The sequence below is a fragment of the Lynx rufus genome, unplaced genomic scaffold (genome assembly GCF_022079265.1).
Source record: "Lynx rufus isolate CCGP_SWC_20201006 ecotype Redwood Valley unplaced genomic scaffold, mLynRuf1.p SCAF_3, whole genome shotgun sequence".
Taxonomy (NCBI): Eukaryota; Metazoa; Chordata; class Mammalia; order Carnivora; family Felidae; genus Lynx; species Lynx rufus.
In genome coordinates this window covers 126,351,292-126,374,207 of record NW_025814845.1, presented here as the reverse complement: position 1 = coordinate 126,374,207, position 22,916 = coordinate 126,351,292, and the positions used below count along the sequence as shown (strand labels likewise).

General features: G+C 39.5%; 1 protein-coding gene across 1 annotated transcript in view; it reads left to right on the top strand.

Annotated features, from left to right (window-relative positions):
• SH3D19 (SH3 domain containing 19) overlaps window positions 1–8,979 on the top strand; it is a 48,946-nt gene extending 39,967 nt beyond the window's left edge. Inside the window, exons 15-17 of the mRNA XM_047092144.1 lie at window positions 2,675–2,861; window positions 3,298–3,395; window positions 6,848–8,979. Of these exons, the coding sequence (XP_046948100.1) occupies window positions 2,675–2,861; window positions 3,298–3,395; window positions 6,848–6,952 (390 nt within the window). The 3' untranslated portion in view covers window positions 6,953–8,979. The remainder of the gene's footprint in view (window positions 1–2,674; window positions 2,862–3,297; window positions 3,396–6,847) is intronic.
• The last annotated feature ends 13,937 nt before the right edge of the window (window positions 8,980–22,916 follow it).

Sequence of the window (22,916 nt, the reverse complement as noted above, 5' to 3'; positions counted from 1 at the left end):
ATTGTGAGATTGTGACCCAAGCTAAAGTCAGACACTTAACCAACTGAGCCACCCTGGTGCCCCTTTTTAAATTTATTTTTAATATATATATTTTTAGTGTTTATTTTTGAGAGAGAAAGAGAGAGAGAGACAGAGCATGAGCAGGGGAGGGGCAGAGAGAAAGGGAGACACAGAATCCAAAGCAGGCTCCGGGCTCTGAGCTGTCAGCACAGAGCCTGAGGTGAGACTCAAACTCATGAACCGCGAAATCATGACCTGAGCTGAAGTTGGATGCTCAACTGACTGAGCCACCCAGGCATCCCTTAAATTTTTTTAAATGTTTATTTATTTTTGAGAGAGAGAGAGAGCACAAGCAGGGGAGGGGCAGACAGCAAGGGAGACACAAAATCCAAAGCAGGCTCCAGGCTCTGGGCTGTCAGCACTGTCTGACACAGGGCTCAAACTCACGAACTGTAAGGTCATGATGTGAGCTGAAGTCGAATGCTTAAGGAGCTGAACCACCCAGGTGCCCTGATATTAAAAAAGTTTTTAACTAGGGCACCTGTGTGGCTCAGTTGGTTGAATGTCTGACTTCAGCTCAAGTCACAATATCACAGTTTGTGAGTTCAAGCCCACATCAGGCTTGCTGCTGTCAGCAGAGAGCCTGCTTCAGATCCTCTTTCCCCCCCTCTCTCTGCCCCTCTTCCACTCATGTTTTCTCTCACTCTTTCTCTCAAAAATGAATAAACATTAAAAAAAAAGAAAAAAAATTCACCTTATTAGTAATCAAAGAAATACCTTGTAAAGCAGCAATAAGATACCATTAACCTATCCATTTAACAAAGATTCAATACAATTCAACACTAAACAAGTAATTATATGAATGCTAAAATAGAGGAAGTGCAGGGGCACCTGGGTGGCTCAGTCAGTTAAGCGTCCAACTCTTGACTTCAGCTCGGGTCATGATCTCATGGTTGGTGAGATCGAGCCCCTAGTAGGACTCTGCACTAGTGGTGCTGAGCCTGACTGGGATTCTCTCTTCACCTCTCTCTGCCCCTCCCCTGCTCACGCTGTCTCTGTCAAAATAAATAAATTTAAAAAAAGAGAAAGTACAGATTATTACATTATTATTGTTTCTCACCCCAAGAAAAGGATAAAAAAAAAAGGGACAAGATTTTAGTCACAAAAATGGTCATAGTGCTGTTTTTATAATAGGAAAAAACTGGAAGCAACCTAACTATGACCATTATTAGGAGAATGTTCTGAGGCCACGAATACTAGATTTATAAAATAAATGTCATGGGAGGAAAATACGTTATAGGGAAATTGAATATATAGCATAAAAAGACTAGAAGGAAATACATTTGTTAACATGCAATTGCCTAGTTGCCTTTAGGTGGTAAGATTATCTAGGTGGGTGGGTTTTCCCCCCCACCTCTTCACTTCTTCATACATTTTCAAACTTTCCAGGTGTTTGGGAACATTTGTAATATTTGTATAATGAGAGAAAAAATGGCTTAAAATCTTTACGTAGCATGACTTCAGAAGTGTCTAAACTGAATTAGGAATGGGGATGACTTCCATTGTTTATTTGCAGCATATTGTAAAAGAATGAGCCTGATGGGGTCATTGTCAATATGTCACTGGTAATTGGGCTGTGTGTCTCTTAATTCTTTCATCACCACGCACTGATTAAATCAAACAGGGAAGAAGGTGACTACAGTTCTCCAGAAGGAAATATTCATGTTGCTGCCTACATGTCTTGGGAACAAAAGTACCATTCGTTAGTATTGATTACTCAAGTGTAAGAACAAGAGGGATTTTTGTTTGCTCTTTTTGTTTTTGTATTATAAGCCATCAGTTGTTGCAAACTTAAGATGTGTTAGGCACTGTGCCAAGTGTGCTTACATGCATGACCTCATTTGATCCTTGCCGCAACACTAAGGTGAAGCTGGGGGTGGGTCTGAAACCTAGGCCTGTCTAGCTCCAACCCTTTGCCTTAGCATTATCCTCTCTTCCCTGCTTAAGCTCCTCAAACATGGGCTTCCCATCTTGACTTGGCAGAGACACCTTTTCGCGGAGCAAAACCTTCCTCCGGTGTGTTTGGGGTAAAAGCATTCTTGTTGGAGCATTCCATCATACTAACCCACCATGTTTGGGTCATTACCCTGCCAGCCTTAGAGCTAACTACACCTCATAAAATTAAAAATGTGAATTAATGAAGTCCCATGCTATGAAATCTGATAGCCTCTGAATCAGGTAAAGACCAGGGATTAACAGCCTGTTCATAATTTAGGTAAAGAAGAGCTTCACTGAAAATTATGTGCTTTACCAGAGTTTTCTCATAGTGTCATAAATACTATATGTTTTTACCTAATGTTTTTAATGTAACTAATGTCATAGATCATACTTAGAGAAAAGTTTTTGCTTAAGTACTATATGTACTTTAAAAGCAGAAAAGCTAGAAATCCCAGCGTATCTGTCATTTAGAATTATATTTTTAAGAAAAAAAGTTATTGGAAACTTTTATTTCTGAAAGCTGGTAGCAACATAAAATGTTAGGTGATTGAAAGAATCGTTCAGGCTTTGAAATCTTATGACCCCTTAGCTTTTTCCCCCATTTCTTTTTAAGCTTTGTAGAAATCAATGTCAAATAAAATCTCACGTTCCTTACCAAACTTCTGATTTGTAACAGGATAATAGTCTTTCTGGAGAATGGTGTGAAGCGCTTCACAGTTTTACAGCAGAGACCAGTGAAGACTTAGCTTTCAGGAGGGGAGACCGGATCCTGATCCTTGAGCATGTGGACTCTGACTGGTACAAGGGCAGACTGCATGACAGGGAGGGGATCTTCCCAGCAGTCTTTGTGCGGCCCTGCCAAGGTGTGACAACTACAGAAATAACAGTTACTCTCTAAGGGCAGAAAGCCTGAAACCTTTGAAATGATATATATTTCTTTTCCCTCTGGCTATGCTCAGTTTAACTTGTTTGCCTACATTTGAAAGAGTTGATTCATAAATTTATGGAAACTCTCTTCATATACTTTGTTGGCGTTATGGGGGGAGGGGAAGACAAAAATGCCTTCACTTAATAGTGGCTAATTTTGTCTACTAAATGTATTTTGTATAGTTTTTTTCCTGCTAGGAAAACATCACCTTTTTGCAAGTTAAATAAATTCAAAATTAATTGAAATTATTCTGTCCTGGGAATGAAAAGCATGGGGGTGGGGGGGGTGGGGGGAGCGGTTCTTAAAATGTTTGATTTGTGTTTTAGTCTAATGTCTTTCTATACATATTTGAATTTTTGGTATCTTCACAGCTGAGGCAAAAAGTATGTCTGCTTTAGCACTTAAGGGGAAGAAGGCCAAAGCCTTATATGATTTCCGTGGGGAGAATGAAGATGAACTTTCCTTTAAGGTCAGAATGTGTGTCTTTTTGTAACCGCATTAATAAATTTTGAAGTGTCTTCTACTGAAGGGTGGAACATTTGGGTGAAGTATTGATCATTAGCTAAGAATGAACAGATCTCAGACCCTAATTCTAATGGACGGAATTAGAGAAGGTGAATAGGGCACATTTAAATTATCAGCAAGGTGTTTAGGCCCTTAAAACCTTCCTGACTTGATAGCCCTACAATCCCCGACGACTTCCTTATTCCTAGGCCTTGTAACATCCGACCTCAACAATATAGGAATTTTCATTCATCCCTAGAAAAGGATGATTCTCTACATGGCCTTGGCAGCCTGCTACTGTCCTCTTTGAGATCAGATGGTACCTACCACCAATGGTGGCTGCAGTAGTGTTCCTAAGACACTGGAGTATTGTCCACAAAAACACTGATTAGAATTTGAGGAAATGATCCCAAAAGGTCAAGTTCCTTTGCAAAGGTTTTTTTTTAGAGGCCTAAAATTTAGTCTTACTTTACTGAAGAAGTACCTCTTCTTTTTTGTTTGTTTTTTGAGTAAAAACTGAGTATTTCCATGATCCTCTTTCCCCAGCCTACAGCTGGACCATGGGCAGAGGACAGCACTCAGGACAGTACTTTGGAACTGTTCTTTTTTTTTGGAACTGTTCTTTTTTTTTTTTTTTTTTTTTTTAATGTTTATTTATTTTTGAGATAGAGAGAGACAGAGCGTGAATGGGGAAGGATCAGAGAGAGGGAGACACAGAATCTGAAGATGCTCCAGCTCTGAGCTGTCAGCACAGATCCCGTCACGGGGCTCCAACTCACGACTGTGACATCATGACCTGATACGAAGTCAGAGGGTCAACCGACTGAGCCACCCAGGCGCCCCTGGAACTGTTCTAAGAGGAAGGAGAATGGGTGTCGTAGTAGTTGGCTGTCAGAACAGCCCGTGTCAGATGCTGGGAAATTCTCCATCATCGGAGATAAGCAGCCAGAGGCGGGGCTACAATAGAGAGGAGTGACTGGGCAAGATGAGACTTGATGTTGCGGGTACCCCCACACCCGTCTAAAACAAAATGGGGATCTTGGGGAGTCACGGAGTAAGGGACAATGCAGAGATAAAGTCTGTATAAAGTTGCTGACTCTTCTATTTTGTTACGGAGTTTTCCATTCTGAGAATTTCTTCTATTTTTTTCATTTTAAAATGTCATTTCTTTTATAAAATGTTGTTAGTAAATGATGATATTTCTTAATGCAGAATTATAATTTGGTGACCCTGCATCAGTTCCTTTCCCCCCCCCCCCCCCTCTTAATTTCTTGGTCCTTAAAATCCAAATGTTTGGAAACCATTGCCATAGTCCCTTTCAGTCATGGGCATCAGTGGCTCATACTTCATTCTTGTGATCTTTACTGCACGTGAACAATCTGGATTCAAAGTATTTAGATGTTATTTTGGCCTTAATGTCGGTGTAATAACAGACCTCATAGTATCCTCTAGAAAATAGGTTGTCTTCATTTTACAAATGACTGTCTGAAAGCAAGGTAATTCTAGAGTGTTTTTTTTTTTTAATGAGATATTCTGCATTCTTTTTTTTGTTTTGTTTTATTTTATTTAAAAAAAATTTTTTTAACGTTTATTTATTTTTGAGACAGAGAGACAGAGCATGAACGGGGGATAGTCAGAGAGAGAAGGAGACACAGAATCTGAAACAGGCTCCAGGCTCTGAGCAGTCAGCACAGAGCCCGACGCGGGGCTCGAACTCACAGACCGCGAGATCGTGACCTGAGCCAAAGTCGGACGCTTAACTGACTGAGCCACGCAGGCGCCCCTAGAGTTTTTTAGTTAAGGAATTCACAGCTGTCAGTATTGTTAATCATTAATATTTCATTAAATATTTACAGAATATTAGAACTTTTTTTTGAAAAAGAAATTGTGCTAGCCATTAGAAAACTGACATGGTATGTACATAAGGACCAGAGCCAAAAAAAAAAAAAAAGTTTCATTCAACTATTATGTCATAATTTAGGAACCAGAAGGAACTTATTTATAATATAAATTTTGAACAGCCAGAATTTTTACGGATTTTGGCAGAGAAAGTAAATTAATGACATTTGATAGTCAGCATTTTTCCTTTCCATTTTCCATAAAGAAAGGCCTTAAATCAAACCATTTTTCCAGAGCGCAATGTACTAGTGCTACAAATAAAATCCATTTAGCCTGATAAAGATATTCTTAAAAGTAGCCAGGGTCATCTTGAACCATTATAGAATCTTAAACCCAGATTCTAAGAAATGGTTAGAATCCATAAGGAACAAAATAGTTTCAGGAGATAATTGTAAAAATTATGTCCTCATCTGTTGAGGAATTATAATATTCACATGAATGAGACATACAGTGTCTTTGACTAACCTGATGAGGGTAAATCAGTGTTCTGAGTCAGGGAGAAGCCCTTTAAAGACAGGAAAGAATGTAAATTTGATCGTGAGGCCACAGAAGCATGGAATAAACCAAATGGTAGAGGAGGATACCATTATGTGGAAGAATAAATGTAGAGTACAAAATGCTCAGGATGTTGGGAAAGGCAATTATAATAAAAGCCTTTCTAAGTAAAAAGTCCACTGTAAGATGTGGTGGCCATGTTGCCCAATGGTTAGCAATACAGGCCCTCGAAATCACACTAGATTGGAATCCTGTCTCTACCACTAACTAGATATGTGACACCAAGGAATCTATGTAATCTCTTTGGGCTTCAAGTTCCTTCTCTTTAAAATACAGAAGTCTGTAAGGATCTCTCTCTTAAAATGGCACAATAATAGTAACCACCTCTAGGATGCAGTGTTGTTTAAATGAGTTAATTCCTATGAAGTACATAAGGTAGGACACGACCTATCATAAGCACAGGACTTACTCTCTTACCTCCAAGTCTTTGTTTAAATGTCACCTTCAATGGGGCATTCCCTGACTGCCCTAATGAGAAGGCAGTCCCACACTGTCTGTTCTCCTCTGCCAGCTTATTTATTTGTCTCCCTACTCTAAACTGAAGTCTTTATTCATTGTTGTAGCCATAATGCTCAGAACAGTGTCTGACATATGGTGGGTACTCAATAAGTAATTATTACGTGAAAAACTATATATATAATATTAGGACAGCTAATACTATTTATTAAAGAAGTATTTTAGATTAGGAGTAATTGGGGGGAGGGCACAAAATGCAAACAGGAAAATAAAAGTACAGCAAGGGTGAGAAAGGCAAAGGAACAGGCTCTGAGGAGAAGTGGCATACAAGTAAATGGTGTCATAAGGTATAGATCATCTTTGTGGTGTATCATTTAATCCTCTGGGCAAATCAGGATCAGTGAGTTACATAAAGAGAAGATTAACCATGCCTGTCCAGGTAGACTGCTTACCATGCTTATTCTCGACAGAAACTAATCATTATTTCCAATTTTTGTCTTCTTACAGGCTGGAGACATCATAACAGAGCTGGAATCTGTAGATGATGACTGGATGAGTGGAGAACTAATGGGAAAATCTGGAATATTTCCCAAAAACTATGTTCAGTTTTGACAAGTCAGCTAAAGGTGAAGCTTGACTGTGTTTTTCAGCACAAGAACTCACTTGAACTATCACTTTGACTATCAGATATGTTTTTGCACTATTTTTTTAAACTGAATGAAATACCTATGCTGTACATGGTACACTAGAATTTTCTGAAAGCAGAATATGATTTTGTAGTCAGCTTTCATTCACAGTAGAAACCTGTACATGGAAACCCATAAGCAAGCCTTGATGTTCTATCAAGGAAGACATCAAGCAGGATTAGCAAGGCAGACAGACACTTCCTCTGGGGAGAGCGTCAGGTGACATGGCAGCATGGGGAGGCTTACAAGCAAAAGTTGCACTTAGACATCTTTTCATCAGCACAAGGAAATTAACCATGCTTGTTCCATTTTTTACTTTAGTTTAAAAAGAGGACATTTGATATTCTCCGTGCTGTAACTATCAGGACATGGTTGGTAATCTAAATTTCATTGTTGATATTCAAATTAATTCTAACCACTTAAGCGCATTATCCCTTATTACCAGGGCAAATCTCTGCTTCAGGTGAGGCAGTTTATTAACTAGTTGGGGCCTTTATAAGCACATGGTGAATCAGCTCGTGCTCATCGAATGCTCCTTGTATTACTAAGTATTTCCCCTTTGTCTAAGGATTTAAGGGTGATTAAAATTTGATGTATCTTAGTCAAAAGAACCAAAATCATCTTGAAATGCCTTGCTAATACAACTAACCAATCATTCCACCTACCTGCCATACCTTCTCTCTTCCATGTATATTTTATGTTAACAGGGTTATTATAAAGCACATTTTCTGAATCTGCAATCATTCTTTTGACAATTACTGGTACCCAAAGAAAAATTCATTTTCTTTGCGTTACCCCAGTAATATATAAAAACTGTCTTGTTATAGTGGTACATTATGAATTGCATATATCTCAGAATACAGAGCAACGGTTAAAACAGAAAACACCAAACCCCCACAGCTCATTTCTTCCCATTATAATCAGAATAAAAAATAATTTAAGAAGACCGAAGGCTGATAGTTATTTGGGCTTTTTCCCCCAGCTCATCCCTGAACAAATTATTAGAGCAAATGAAAAACCACTTTCCTGGTATCCATTTGTTATGCATTCCAGGCTTAAGATAAAAGTGGTTCTTTATGTGACTGAATCAATTACAGTTTATGGGCTTAAGCCAAATAGGTCGAAGACAATCTTCAAACAGATCAATGGAATAGAATTTCATTGGAAATGTAAAACTCTTACCCAACAATGTTCATGACTTTCTTCTATTTTTGAGAAGAATTCATATACTAGACCACTTGTTTGCTTTTGTTATGATTTCCCATTGTCCAAAAGTTAGGCAGCCAGTTGTCAAACCATTATGTGAACACCATGTGGGGTTTTGTAAGGGAAGAGATGTTTACTGTCTTTGATGGAAATTCATCTTCCATTTACATGATTACAATTGATTTGGGAATATGGGAGCTGTTTTTCTTACATTTTGGTTAAAGAGGACAGTATAAAGAAAACTCTTGTCAAATCTCAAGAGTAATTTTACGAGAAATGAATGACTTAGCGTTATCTTGACTAAATTCTTATTTGCAGCAAGGTGCACAACAATAAGGAAGTGGGGATGTGTCTGGAATAGGATGGGGGTATGTTATTTTGCCTGTGTAATTTTAACATCATATATCAAAGATCATGAAAGCCTAGCTTTATTGGAGAAAAATATTCCTCTTAAATTTTGGCCTTGTGTTAGCAGAATGATAAGTGCAATAGTTGTAAATCTATTTGACACTATAATAAACTGAGCTGAACTTTTCAAAGTCCTTTTCTCATACTCAACTGAGTTTTTTGAGAATGGACATGGTACCTTTGTATCTCCAGCCCTTTGCACCATGTATGTAGACTCAATAAAAGTTGGTTGGTTGGTTGGTTGGTTGGTTGGATGATTGGTAGATTGGTTGGTTAGATGGAAAGCTTTCACATATAGCAATACTATCTCAGATCCCCAATTTTCCTCCTTAATTTGTAGACAAAAATCTTCATTAAAACAAAATTCACAGTTTGTATCATTTCACTCCTTCATGACACCTTTTTTGCTTGCCACTTATTACCCAGTCAACTGACAAAATGCCGGAATGTTGCTCAGTATGGGTTTTCATAGGTATTTCCTTGTTCTCTGTATTGATTGAACATATTACACTCGGTGAATTTCATAGGGGAGGAATAGAAATATACTTTTTCCTTTCAGTAATTTTAGATGAAACCTGATATTGTACATCCAAGCCTACTCAAACTAGAATCTTCAAATCCTTTTTCTTTAGTGGATTGAAACTAGAGAAGTCACTTAATACATTATTCTTATCCTTTAAAATACTTAAAGATTTTTTTTTAATCTACTTTTTTTTTAAAGTAGATTTTGTTTATATAGATGGAGGGGTAATGTAAGATATCTGTCACTGGGCTCATGGAAATCACAGGTTTTAAATACAGCCTGAAACATTCATAGTGAAAAACAGTCTGCATTTATCAAGATTTATTGTTAGAACTAGCATTTGCAAAAAAATTTTTTTTCTATAGGATTTATTATACATCAGTACTCTTTTAACAATAATTGTTTGGTTTTTATTTTAGTATCTCAGTTTCTTAAGCTGAGATAAATATACCTAGTGAAATAGCGATGGATATTTGAGCTAATTATAAGGGAATATTTGTTATAATCATTAATAGTTTATTCCTTTCAATTAATGCCAAAAGTATATGAACCATATGATTCATAATTCAATGCCATTTTGAATATTTAACACTGGATTTTTTTCAGAACTAATAGGAAATCATTTTCTAACCTATGCGTTTTTACTTCACTGTAATTATAGAGGGGAAAAAAAATACAAAGCCTAAGTCAGAACAACAGCACCATCTAGGGGCCTCTCTCCTATGTGCAAGCTCATCCTGTTAAACCACAGAAGTGTGCAGACCAGAGCTCTCAACCTGCAGAGATTAAATGATTTGCCTAAGGTCATACAGGTATGGCAGAGCTTAAAGCGAAACCTAGCTAGTTCTACTGATTTCCAGTTGAGTACTTTTTTCGTTGTGCTAACGTGATACGTTAAACAAGTAGATTTCATCTGTTTTATTGTCTATAAACAAAACGTTTCAGATATGGGGCCCCCGGGTAGCTCATTCGCTTAAGCATCCAACTATTGGTTTCGATTCATGTCATGATCTCATAGTTCATGAGTTCCAGCCCCACGTTGGGCCCCACACTGCCAGTGTGGAGCCTACTTGGAATTCCCTCTCTCTCAAAATAAATAAATAAACTTAAAAAAAAAAAAAACATAACTTCTCAGATATAACACTTACGATTAGAATGAGTTGCAGAGAATAAAGCCTTAAATTTATTTCCTCAAAAAAAAAAATCCTGCTTAGTTTCTCAATTTTATGTACACAATTTATATTGATGTTACCTAGGCATGAATTGATTCATTAATGGGCATTCCTTTTCAGTGTAGTAGAGAATATATGAATGCTTGAAGCATCAGATCATGAGAAGGTGTGACTGTAGGGCTGTGCTCTTGGTAACAGCAACGATTCCTAAACCTAGCTTTTCATACACATATAGTGCAAAAAACTGTTGTATTTTGGAGTCTAATAGATTAACTGAGGCACTGTTAAGCTATTTAATAAATGTATATTTGAGGATGGGATACATTCTAGATTTTTTTTTTTTAAGGAATCTTAATGGAATGTAAGCCATGGATTATTTATCTTCAAATACTGTAAATTAGGCAATAACTTGAAATATTTTTCAGGAGAAGTAAGAACTAAAGTTTATAATTCAGAAAGGAAAATTACCTTTGGTCGTATATCCTCTTTTAACAGAAATAAACTAAGAGTCTTCATACCAAAATAGTGACCTATATTTAGTTCTGCTTTACAATTAGAATAAAAAGGGCAGTGACATTTATTTCTCCGGTCATATCTAAGTTTTTTATTTAATAGAGCCCTGACTCAGAGGACCACTAAGGCCCACCACATTGTTCCCCCTGTCCCAGGTAGCCAGCAGTGAGGAGCAGAGTTGTTACTTTCAAAGAGTGTCAGAGCATTTAACTAACCCTTCAATTCAGTACCCTACCTGAGATTACTCTATACAGACATACCTCAGTGATACTGGGGGTTCAGTTCCAGACCACTGCAGCAAAGCGAATATCACGATAAAGCAAGTCAAATGAATATTTTGGTTTTTTGGTGCATATATAAGTTATGTTTACACTATATGGTAGTTTATTAAGTGTGGAATAACATTACGTCTAAAAAACAATGTACATACCTTAATTTAAAAATGCTTTATTGCTAAAAAATGCTAACCATCTGAGCTTTCAGCAGGTCGTAATCCTTTTGCCTCAATGTTGATGGCTGCTGACTAATGAGGGTGGTGGCTGCTGAAGGTCTGGGTGGTTGTTGCAGTTTCTTTTTTTTTTTTTTTTTTTTTTAAATTTTTTTTTCAACGTTTTTTATTTATTTTTTGGGACAGAGAGAGACAGAGCATGAACGGGGGAGGGGCAGAGAGAGAGGGAGACACAGAATCGGAAACAGGCTCCAGGCTCCGAGCCATCAGCCCAGAGCCTGACGCGGGGCTCGAACTCACGGACCGCGAGATCGTGACCTGGCTGAAGTCGGACGCTTAACCGACTGCGCCACCCAGGCGCCCCATGTTGCAGTTTCTTAAAATAACACAAAGTGAGGTTTGCCACATCCATTGACTCTTCCCTTCATGAACGATTTCTCTGTAGCATGTGATGCCGTTTGATAACATTTTACCCACAGGAGAACCTCTGTCAAAATTGGAGTCAGTTATCCCAAATCTTGCCACTGCTTTATCAACTCAGTTTTCGAAATGTTCTAGAGTTTTTGTTATTTCAACAGTCTTCACAGCTTCTTTGCCAGGTGTAGCTTCCGTCTCAAGAAACCACTTAATTCATCTATAAGAAGCAACTCCTTATCTGTTCAAGTTGTATTATGAGTTCACAGCAATTCAGACACATCTTCAGGCTCCACTTCTAATTCTAGTTCTCTTGCTGTTTCCACCACATCTGCAGGTACTTCCTTCAATGAAGTCTTGAACCCCTCAAAGTCATCCTTGAGGGTTGGAATCAACTTCTTGTAAACTCCTGTTCATGTTGATAATCTGCCATCTTCTGATGAATCACAGTTATTCTTAGTGGCACCCAGCATCATGAATCCTTTCAGAAGGTTTTCAATTTACTTTGACCAAATCCATTAGAGGAATATATATTTATGGAAGTCATAGCCTTATTTCTTAAATAAGAACACTCAAAAGTCCTTGATCCATGGATCAATTATTCCTTGATCCATGGGCCACGGAATGCAATGTTGTGTTAGCAGGCATGAAAACAACATTAATCTTTTACTTCTCCGCCAAAATTGGGTGACCAGGTACATTGTCAGTGAGCAGTAATATTTTGAAAGGAATCTTCTCTGAGTAGTGGGTCTCAACAGTGGGCTTAAAGTATTCAGTAAACCATGTTGTAAAAAGATGTGCTGTAATCCAGGCTTTGTTGTTCCATTTATAGAGCAAAGGCAGAGTAGATTTACCATAACTCTTTTTTTTTTTTTACTTTTTTTTTTAAGTTTATTTATTTATTTTGAGAGAGTGTGCACAAGCAGGGGTGGGGCAGAAAGAGAAAGAGAGAGAGAATCCCAAGCAGGGTTTGCACTGTCAGCACAGAGCCCGATACAGGGCTCAAGCTCCCAAACCATGAGATCATGACCTGAGCTCAAATCAAGAGTCAGGCATTTAACTAACTGAGCCACCCAGGTGCTCCAGATTTAGTATAACTCTTATGGGCCCTATGATTTGGGGAGTGGTAAATGAGCACTGGCTTTAAGTCACCAGCTGCATAAACCCCTAACAAGAAAGTCAGCTGCTCCTTTGAAGTTTTAAAGCCAGGCAGTGAATTCTCCTTTCTAGCTGTGAAAATCCCAGATGGCATCTTCTTCCAATATACAGCTGTTTTGTCTACATTGAAAATCTGTTTAGTGTAGCCACCTTCGTGAATTACCTTAGCTGGATCTTCTAGATAACTTGCTGTGGCTCTAGACTTTTCTTCTACAGCTTCCTCACCTCTCTCATCCCTCATAGAATTGAGGACAGGTAGGGCCTTGCTCTGGATTAGGCTTTGGTTTAAGAGAATGTTGTAGCCGGTTTGATCTTCTATCCATATCAGCAATGAGGCTGTTTCACTTTCTTATCATTCGTGTGTTCACTGGAGTAGTAGCACTTCTCATCTTCTGTAAGAACTTTACCTTTGAATTCACAATTTAACTATCTTTTGTGCAACAGGCTTGGCTTTTGGCCCATCTCAGCTTTCAACATGCCTTCCTCACTAAGCTTAATTATTTCTAGCTTTTGACTTAAAGTGAGGGATGTGTGACCCTTCCTTTCACTTGAGCACTTAGAGGCCATTGCACATCATTAACTGGCCTAATTTCAATATTGTGTCTCAGGAAAACAATTACAATAGTAACATCAAAGACCACTGATCACAGATCAACATTATAAATATAATAATAATGAAAAAATTTGAAATATTAGAAGAATTACCAAAATGTGGCACAGGGACACAAACTGAGCAAATGCTGTTGGAAAAATGACCGCAATAGGCTTGCTTGACGCAGGGTTGCTACAAACTTTCAGTTCGTAAAAAACTCTGTATCTGCTAAACGCAATGAAGTGCAATAAAATGAGGTATGCCTGGGGTCCCTGGGTGGCTCAGTCTGTTGAACATCTGACTTCAGCTCATGTCATGATCTCATGGTTTGTGAGTTCGAGCCCCACATTGGGCTCGCTGCTGTTAGCCTGTCAGTGCAGAGCCCACTTTGGATCCTCAGTCCCCCCCTTCTCTCTCTGCCCCTCCCCTGCCTGCGCTCTTCCAAAATAAATAAATAAATATTTGTTTTAAATGAGGTATGCCTGTACTAAGGAGACAGTGGTGTCTTCTCTTTAGACCTATGAAATGCCAGAGCTATTGAAAAATACATATACAGTGATGAAAAAAAATTACCCTATTCATTTGTATATGCAGAGTCCTCTAGGGGAAGATGAATATTGGTGAGCAGAGACCTGCATCTTTGCTGGTCGGAGGGGCCTAGTTGGGCTATGAGAAGGCCTAGTTGTCCATTGCAATGAGAATTTGGGGAAAAGGTCAGAGAGCAACAGAATGTAGAGCACTGAAGCGTCATGCATCTAGAAGACTAACTACCAGGTGGGATGATTGCCCCTATAAAAGTGTGTCTGGCTGTTCCGGCTAGATAGGGCTGGATGGCTGCTACAACATCTTCTATTTGATGGTCACAAAGAGAGGGTTCTTTGTAAAGAGAACAAGGGCAATGATGAAACCAAAGAAGCTGAGTACCCCTGGAAAAATGAGAATCAGAATTACGCTCACAAATAGGCCCACTGAGCAGACCCCACATACTGATGTCCCCCACAAAGCCAGCAGCCAAATCACTCAAGCTGGTGTCCAGCTGCAGAAAGTAAGATTTTCTTTAGGATTTGGCAGTAAGGAACACTACCATCAGTCCACGGATGGCAGTAATACTAACCATAACCACTGGAATGTTGAACATAAGATCAGATCTAGCCATGTGGCCGTACCTAGAGCCAAAGTCCTGAATACCAGGGCAGCCAAGAAGCCCATGAGAAAGATAAAAGAAGCATATTTAGGTTTGGTTCCAGACCTAAGTAGATATGAAGGGGTGAGTTCATAGTGTAGAAAGCATATCGCAGAGTGGGACAGACACTAAATGGCAGCAAGTTCATGATGTAGCTGGCTAGATGCATATTTTTCTTTAATTGGAGCATAATTTACATAAAATGTGTAGATACTAAGTGTACAATTCTGTGAGTTTTGGCAATTCTATACACTCATATCCATCAATAAATGCATAGAACATTTCCAGCACTGTAGAAAGTTTCTTGTGCCCTTTCCCAGTCAGTCATCACATCCTGCTCTCCTCCCCTGCAGAGGCCATCACTGTTCTGATCTCTACCACCAAGATTTGTTTTGCTTGTTCTAGGATGTCATAAAAATGAAATAATGTAATATCTGCTCTTCTGGATTCTTTTGCTCAACATGATGTTTTTGAGACTCTTCCACGTTGTGTGTAACAGTAGTCTGTTCCCTTTTATTCCTCAGTAGTATTTCATCATAAGAAAACATGATAATTTGTTTATCCATCTTCCTATTGATTTTTTCCAGCTTTTAGCTATTATGAATAAAGCTGGTATGCATATTTCCCCCTAAGCTTTATTGAGATACAGTTGACTAGTACTAACATTCTTAAGTCGTTTTGTACACATAGGATTTTAACTCTCTTGGATAAATATCTAGGAGTAAATTTGTTAAGTAGTGAAGTAGATAAATGTGTAATTTTATTAAAAAGCTGCTTGCTTTCCAAAGCGTTGTACCACTTTATACACTATTAGCATTATTTAAGAATTCCAGTTACTTCACTCCTTACCAGCATTTGGTTTTGTCTGTTGGTATTGTCATTTTCCACCACTATAGTGAGTTTTATCTTCTTTCGACACAAAACAGTTACAGTTCTGCAAACAGACTTAGAGCTAATGACACCTGCAGTAATTTCTCAACTTTGACTTCATGAATGGTCTTAGCATATGGAAGCTTACTACCCTTGCTTTCACACTTTCATTGCTTATCACAGCATTATATCCAACAGAGGATTAATCATCGATTAAATTGGTGTGAGTGGATATTTAATACTATTAAGGAATTTTTATTGAAATTTAGAAGTATGTTAATAGGATTGTGATTGTTTTCTTTTTCTTTTTTTTAAGTTTATTTTGAGAGAAAGAGAAAGCACGAGAGTGTGCAAGAGAGAGCCTGAATTGGGGAGGGGCAAAGAGAGAGAGGGAGAGAGAATCCCAAGCAGGCTCAACACTGACAGCACAGAGCCCAATGCTGGGCTCAAGCCCATGAACCATGAGATCATGACCTGAGCTGAAATCAAGAGTTGAACACTTAAATGACTGAGTCACCCAGGTGCCCCAGGAAATAAAGCATTCAAATTAACTGATGGCATTTGGGTAAAACTTGCAATGAAGAAAAAAAATTAATTTATAAAATATTTTCTGAATTTGTGTATATGCACCTGTGTGCCTCTCTGGCTCAGTCCGGGTGTACTAGTGTATATTCTGCTGCTAAACCTGAGGTTGATGTGTACATAGTTGTGCTGTAATAAATGCTTGTAAAGTTTCAAAGATTATTCTGTCCAGGTCACTGCTACTTTTAGAGTAGACTCCCCTGCCATTTGCCACCAGTGGGTGGGCCAGGATTTAACACAAGTTTCTCTACCCTTTGATGTCCAATATTTTCACTACAATAGATGTCCTGTTGGTGAATCAGAACCTTTAGTATCTATAGGCCTTGACTGGTTTTTATCATACTCCCAACAGGGGTGTTTGATAAACTCCAATAAAATTCAGGGGCCTGCTCACCAAGTATTTTTGGGGGACTGTGTGGGTGGATCTAGAATGTTTAATCCCTGTAGAAATCAAGGCAGGTCTCTTTCACCTGCCACAAAAGGGGGCCCAACTCCTTGTTGGATGCTTTGAGTATTGGGGACCATATGTGCTTCAGTAAATGGGCCTTCCTGTTCAAGTAAAAATTGCAGCAGCTTTAAGCTCTTCATTTTGCATGAAGTGAGTTGGGTAGTTGGGGTCACAGAATATGGCAATCCCCAGGAAAGGGTCATCTCCTCTGGGCTGCCTCCTAGGTGATAATCAGGACAAAAGTTCTGGGTGGAAGTGGGTATGATTAGAAAAAAGATGAAATTATAAGTATCTCTGCTGGCACCTGAAGAGAAAACATTTTAGATCCTAGAAGGGAGGGAAAGACAGCAATTAACGTACTCTTTGTTTCATTCTCAGTCTTGGCGCTATTGATGTTCTAGGCTGGATAATTAGTGTTGTGAGGTGCTGCTTTGTGCATTGTGGGCTGTTTGGCAGTATCGCTTGCCTCTACCCACTAGATGCCATTAGCACCTTCCCCCCAGGTGTGACAAAAATGTCTGTGGACATTGCCAAATGTCCCCCAGAGATGAAATTGACCCCAGTTGAGAACTACTAACCTTGATCCAAAACTGCTACCTAAATCATGTGGCAGTTGCATCCAGCATGTCTGATCTTCTACTGGGTTTGTCATCTGTGTCCATGTGCTATGAAAAGAAGAAAACTCATAAAATGAGATGTGATTGGTTCTGAACTAGTTTTGCTATGCCTGATGACAGCAGCAGCAGCTCCACACATGAATGTGTTGTACAAACTCACCCATCAACACAACCTTAATTCAATCTGTCTGATCACATGCTTTTGATGTCTGAATGGCTTTGGGTAATACCAAAAATGGCAACTGGAGCTACAACTGTTTGGTGACACTGTCCATGTGACTTGATCAAACCAATGTGATGATAATCCAAATCAGGTTTAACAACAAATTCTGAGGTGAAGTGACCTGTGCCCTTTGATTGTATTTCTGGATGGGGGAACAAAAATAAGTCATGAGTTGGCTCTCCCCTGGGGACAGGTGTTGCTTTTTTGCTCATCTGCCCATGTAATTATTGACAATGACACCTAAGTTTAAACTCTCTTGCATGGCTCATAATGCATAATAGCCTGGCCTTTGAATACATTATGGCTGCCTCAAATAAGAGCAACTGCTACCCCCTTGGACTTATTCACAATTGGCTGAGTATGGAACCCTGGAAAGAATGACTGAGGTAAATACCACAGGTTGGCCTCATGCATTGCTTTGAATCTTGTTGACAGTATGTGGTGTGAGATTCTAACCTGGTGACTAGTCAGAGTGGTTGATGGAGGAGCATGTTCATGTGAAAATTGGAAGTTTGGCTAAGAACATGTCAATTCTTACTCACTGAGGAGTGCATTGTGAGAGGCAGTCTGCCACAGAGTCCAAGTGTCCCTGCATGTTGTTGGGTATGCCAAGAATACAACTTTCTGCCTGCTCCTTACCTGACCCATTTCTCAGGTTGGTGTTTGCACCTTGTAACCTTGAGGGATGATGTAATGTCTCCCCCTGGAAAAAGAGCAGACTTGCTTCCACTTAGTTATCCAAGTGCTGAATTTTTAGTGTTCCTCTTCTGTAATGCAACCCACTGTATGATGGATCCTTTGCATTACCTCTATGGGATTTGAGGAGCATGGGAAACTGTCGCAAATGAACATGAAGCTTCGGCTATTGATATGCTGTGAGTAATAAAGTCCTTTTATTTCTGACTCAGGAGTCTCATATCTTTTGCCAGTATCCATGAAACTGTGGCAGACTAACTTTTTAAAAAGTTTATAAGTTGGGTAAAATGTCAAACACTGCACAGATCCTGACACTTTCTCCTCCCCAATTATTTTGAAGCAGATCTCAAATATCAAATATAAATATCTCAGCATATATTTCTAAAATGATTCTTTAAAAAGAAAACAAGGGCACCTGGGGGGCTCAGTCAGTTAAGCATCTTAACTGAAGCATCTTCATTTCGGCCCAGGTCATGGTCTCACGGCTTATGGCTGATTTGAAATGAGATTTTATGTAATGCATCTTCAAAGGTGTCTTGAAGGTGTTATGAAACACGTATAAACCCGGCAGTGATATGGTGATATGAAACACATATAAACGTGGAAGTCTGCATTGTGCTGCACCTTAGTGTGAAGTGGTGAGTGTGCTGTGTGTGGTCTGTCACTACCCAACTCTGCCCCTGTAGTGCAAAAGGCAGCGACTGACAATACGTAAAGCTGAATGAGTGTACTGTGTTCCAGTAAAACTTTGTGTATACTGAAATTTGAATTTCATATAATTTTCACATGTGATGAAGCATTTTTTTTATCCATATGAAAATGGAAAAGCCATTCTCACCTTGTAGGCCATCAAAAAACAGACATTGGCCAGATTTAGCCCATGGGCAGTAATTAGCTGACAAAATCACCCAGAAATACATCCCAAGGAGTTTATCACATGAATAGTTAGGGACCATAACGGCTGCCAGGAAATCACAGGCAAGGAAGTCCCCGATAAAGGGCACCAAATCAAGGGAATAGAACAAATGCTAAAAACTTTAATTTATGAAAACTATCCCCAAATAGAATTGAAGTTATATATTCACAGAGTATACTGCATACCTGAGACTATTCAATCAGAACAACTACTACCAAGACACATTTTATAAACTTTTTTTTTTTTTTTTCAATGTTTATTTATTTTTGGGACAGAGAGAGACAGAGCATGAACGGGGGAGGGGCAGAGAGAGAGGGAGACACAGAATCGGAAACATGCTCCAGGCTCCGAGCCATCAGCCCAGAGCCCGACGCGGGGCTCGAACTCACGGACCGCGAGATCGTGACCTGGCTGAAGTTGGACGCCCAACCGACTGCGCCACCCAGGCGCCCCACATTTTATAAACTTAATGGATTTAAAAAACTAAAATATTCTTTGGGCTTCTAGCCAAAACCAGAAAGTGACTTACAAGGGAAAGAAACTAGATTATTATCTGATTTTCCTTAGCAATCTTTATGCCAGAGGAAAATGTAGTAGTATATTTAAGATGCTCAAAGAGGGGCACCTGGGTGGCGCAGTCGGTTAAGGGTCCGACTTCAGCCAGGTCACGATCTCGCGGTCCGGGAGTTCGAGCCCCGCGTCAGGCTCTGGGCTGATGGCTCAGAGCCTGGAGCCTATTTCGGATTCTGTGTCTCCCTCTCTCTCTGCCCCTCCCCCGTTCATGCTCTGTCTCTCTCTGTCCCAAAAATAAATAAACGTTGAAAAAAAAAATTAAAAAAAAAAAAAGATGCTCAAAGAGTCAAGGATGTTATATTATCCACTTTGACTGTTAGGTTGTTTTTTGTTTGTTTTTTTATATTTTTAATGTTTTTATTTTTTAAAGAGAGAGAGACACAGAATCCGAAGGGTATTATATCCCATAAAAGTGACTTTCAGGTATAAAGCACCCTGACAAATTGTACTAAACATGCAAGAACTCAGAAAGTACTGCCATGAGAACTTAGGAAGTGACCAGAGAACAAGTATCAAACAAAGTAACTATACAGCTATCAACCTAAGGACTGGAAGTGGGTATCAATGACATAGTTGTAGCAGTGAGACTACATAAGGCCTAAGAGGGAGAATAGAAGTAATGGCCATGTGCTCAATGTTAACAGCACAACCATAAAAATTCAGTGGGCCGTATGTCAAATTTTTTTTAAAACTTCTCAGTGATTATACTGGTAGTGGTGAGACTACTGTGCATGCAATGTGGGATAAATAATGATGGCATATTCTGTTGTACCATTGTGACACTGAGAATCTCCATGCCTTTTCTAGCTTTTAGAGGGCATTCGCTTCCCTTGGCCCATGGTCCTCTTCATCAAAGTTAGTAATATTGGGCAGAATCTTCACATGGCATTTTCCCAATCTCTTCTTTCTCATTTTTCCACATTTAAGAACCTGTGTGGGGCACCTGGGTGGCTCATTTGGCTAAGCGTCCTGACTTCAGCTCAGTCATGATCTCGTGGCTGTGAGTCGTTTAACCAACTGAGCCACCCCAGTGCCCCTTCAGTAACCTGTTTTTGAAGACTGCTGTATCCCTGGTTTTAACAGTTTTTGTTTTCCTATGAAAGACCAAAGTAAAATTGTTCCAATTAGAATCAAGTAGAGAAAAGCAAAGTGTGAATACTTAAAATCTATGTATTAAATGTATAAGGTACTTATGGGGCACTTGGGTGGCTCAATCAGTTGAGCATCTGACTTGATTTCAGCTCAGATAGTGATCCCAGGGTAGTGGGATCAAGCCCCAAGTCTCCACACTGAGCATGGAGCCTGCTTAGGATTCTCTCTCCCCCTCCCCCTGTCCTCCCCCACAATCAAAAATAGTAATAAAAAATATAAGATACTTAAATGGGAAACAGAATTATCCTTTACAGTTTTTTACTGGATGGATGTTATCCACCTTCAAGTTGGCCTAGAAGATAACTTGATTAAACCCACCATCAAACAGTCCAAACCATTTAAAATTCAATCACAAGGGTACCTGGGTGGCTCAGCCGGTTAAGCGTCCAACTTCGGCTCAGGTCATGATCTCACAGTTCATGAGTTCAAGGCCCACGTTGGGCTCTATGCTGTTCACACAGAGCCAGCTTTGGATCCTCTGTCCCCCTCTCAAAAATCAACATTCTTAGAAAAGTCAACCATACATTCTTTTTGGAACCATTTTCAAATGAACCCTTCTAAGAACTATGCCAAGCCCTATTCAGAGATGTAGCAGATTGGAGCTTAACTGTTGACTGTATCATTAAATGATGTCCAACAAGACAAAAAATACCATTTATCTCAATTCCTGGACCCTACCCTCAATATCCACTCTTTTGACCTAACTGTCCACCTTGGAAAGGAAGCCCCTGTCATTTGAGATCCAAATGTTTAACTAATGTAATGTTTTTTACTGAAAACATTTGCTTCTTCACTATGGGATATTAATAGGGAATATCATTCATTCCTTTATTCAACAAGTATTGAACTTCTAGGCACTGGAGGTTTAGCAGTGAACAAGACCCCCCCCTCCCCCCAAACAAGCAGTCTTCCTGGAATATTCTAGTAGACATTAAGTAAAAGGGAAACAGTATACCTAATTCATCCAGGAATAGTGAGGACAGTCTAGCTAGAAGAGTTAGAGACATTGTAGTAAGAGGTCAGAGGCAAGATCACACGGGCCTTGAGTCATCTAAATTCCACAAGAGGGGGACCTCAGGAGACTAGGTAGTTAACAATCCAGGTAGTAATGGTGGCTTGCTTAAAAGTGATTGTAATGGAGATGTAATGGAGTGATTGTAAGAAATGGGGAGATTCTCTATTTTGAATAAACTGAATGATCAAGGATGACCAGAGGATTTTGGCCTTCAATATAGGAGTGTTTTGGTTACACTGTGATCTGGAATACCATCTTTTATTTTTTTTTTAATGTTTATTTTTGAGAGAGAGGGAGTGGGGGAAAGGCAGAGAGCAAGGGAGACACAGAATCTGAAGCAGGCTCCAGGCTCTCAGCTGTCAGCACAGAGCCTGATGCTGGGCTTCAACTCACAAACCTCAAGATCATGACCTGAGTTGAAGTCAAGCCTAACTGAGCTGCCCAGGCGCCCCTGAAATAACCATTTTAGACATATCCAATGTGAAAGGCCTATTTTACATCCAAAGATATCAAGTAAGCAGTTGATAGACAAAACCTGCAATTCAAAGAAAGGTGTAGGCTAGAAATAAACTGGAAGTCAGTTTGAGATACTGAATACTAGGGGCGCCTGGGTGGCGCAGTCGGTTAAGCAGCCGACTTCAGCCAGGTCACGATCTCGCGGTCCGTGAGTTCGAGCCCCGCGTCAGGCTCTGGGCTGATGGCTCAGAGCCTGGAGCCTGTTTCCGATTCTGTGTCTCCCTCTCTCTCTGCCCCTCCCCCATTCGTTCTCTGTCCCAAAAATAAACGTTGAAAAAAAAAAATTTTTTTTAAATAAAAAATAAAATACAGAGATACTGAATACTAGGGAGAGTATGGCTAAATGTCCAAGGACCAAGCCTTAGGCCTCCTCTAAAGTCTGAGATGAACTAGTAAGAGTAGCCACTGACATAGGAAATCTGAGGTAAGATTCTGGAAGAAAATCAACTGTCAAATGTCACTAAAAACAAATAAAATGTGGGTCATGAATGGACCATTTGGACTTAAAGTCACTGGTAATCTTGACAGCAACAGCTTTTGGGGGTGTCCAGTTGCATTATTCACAAGCAAAATTAGAGGGGGACACCTGGGTGGCTGTTGGTTAAGCACCCAGACTTTTGATTCCAGCACAGGTCATGATCTCTTTGGTTCCTGGGATTGAGCCC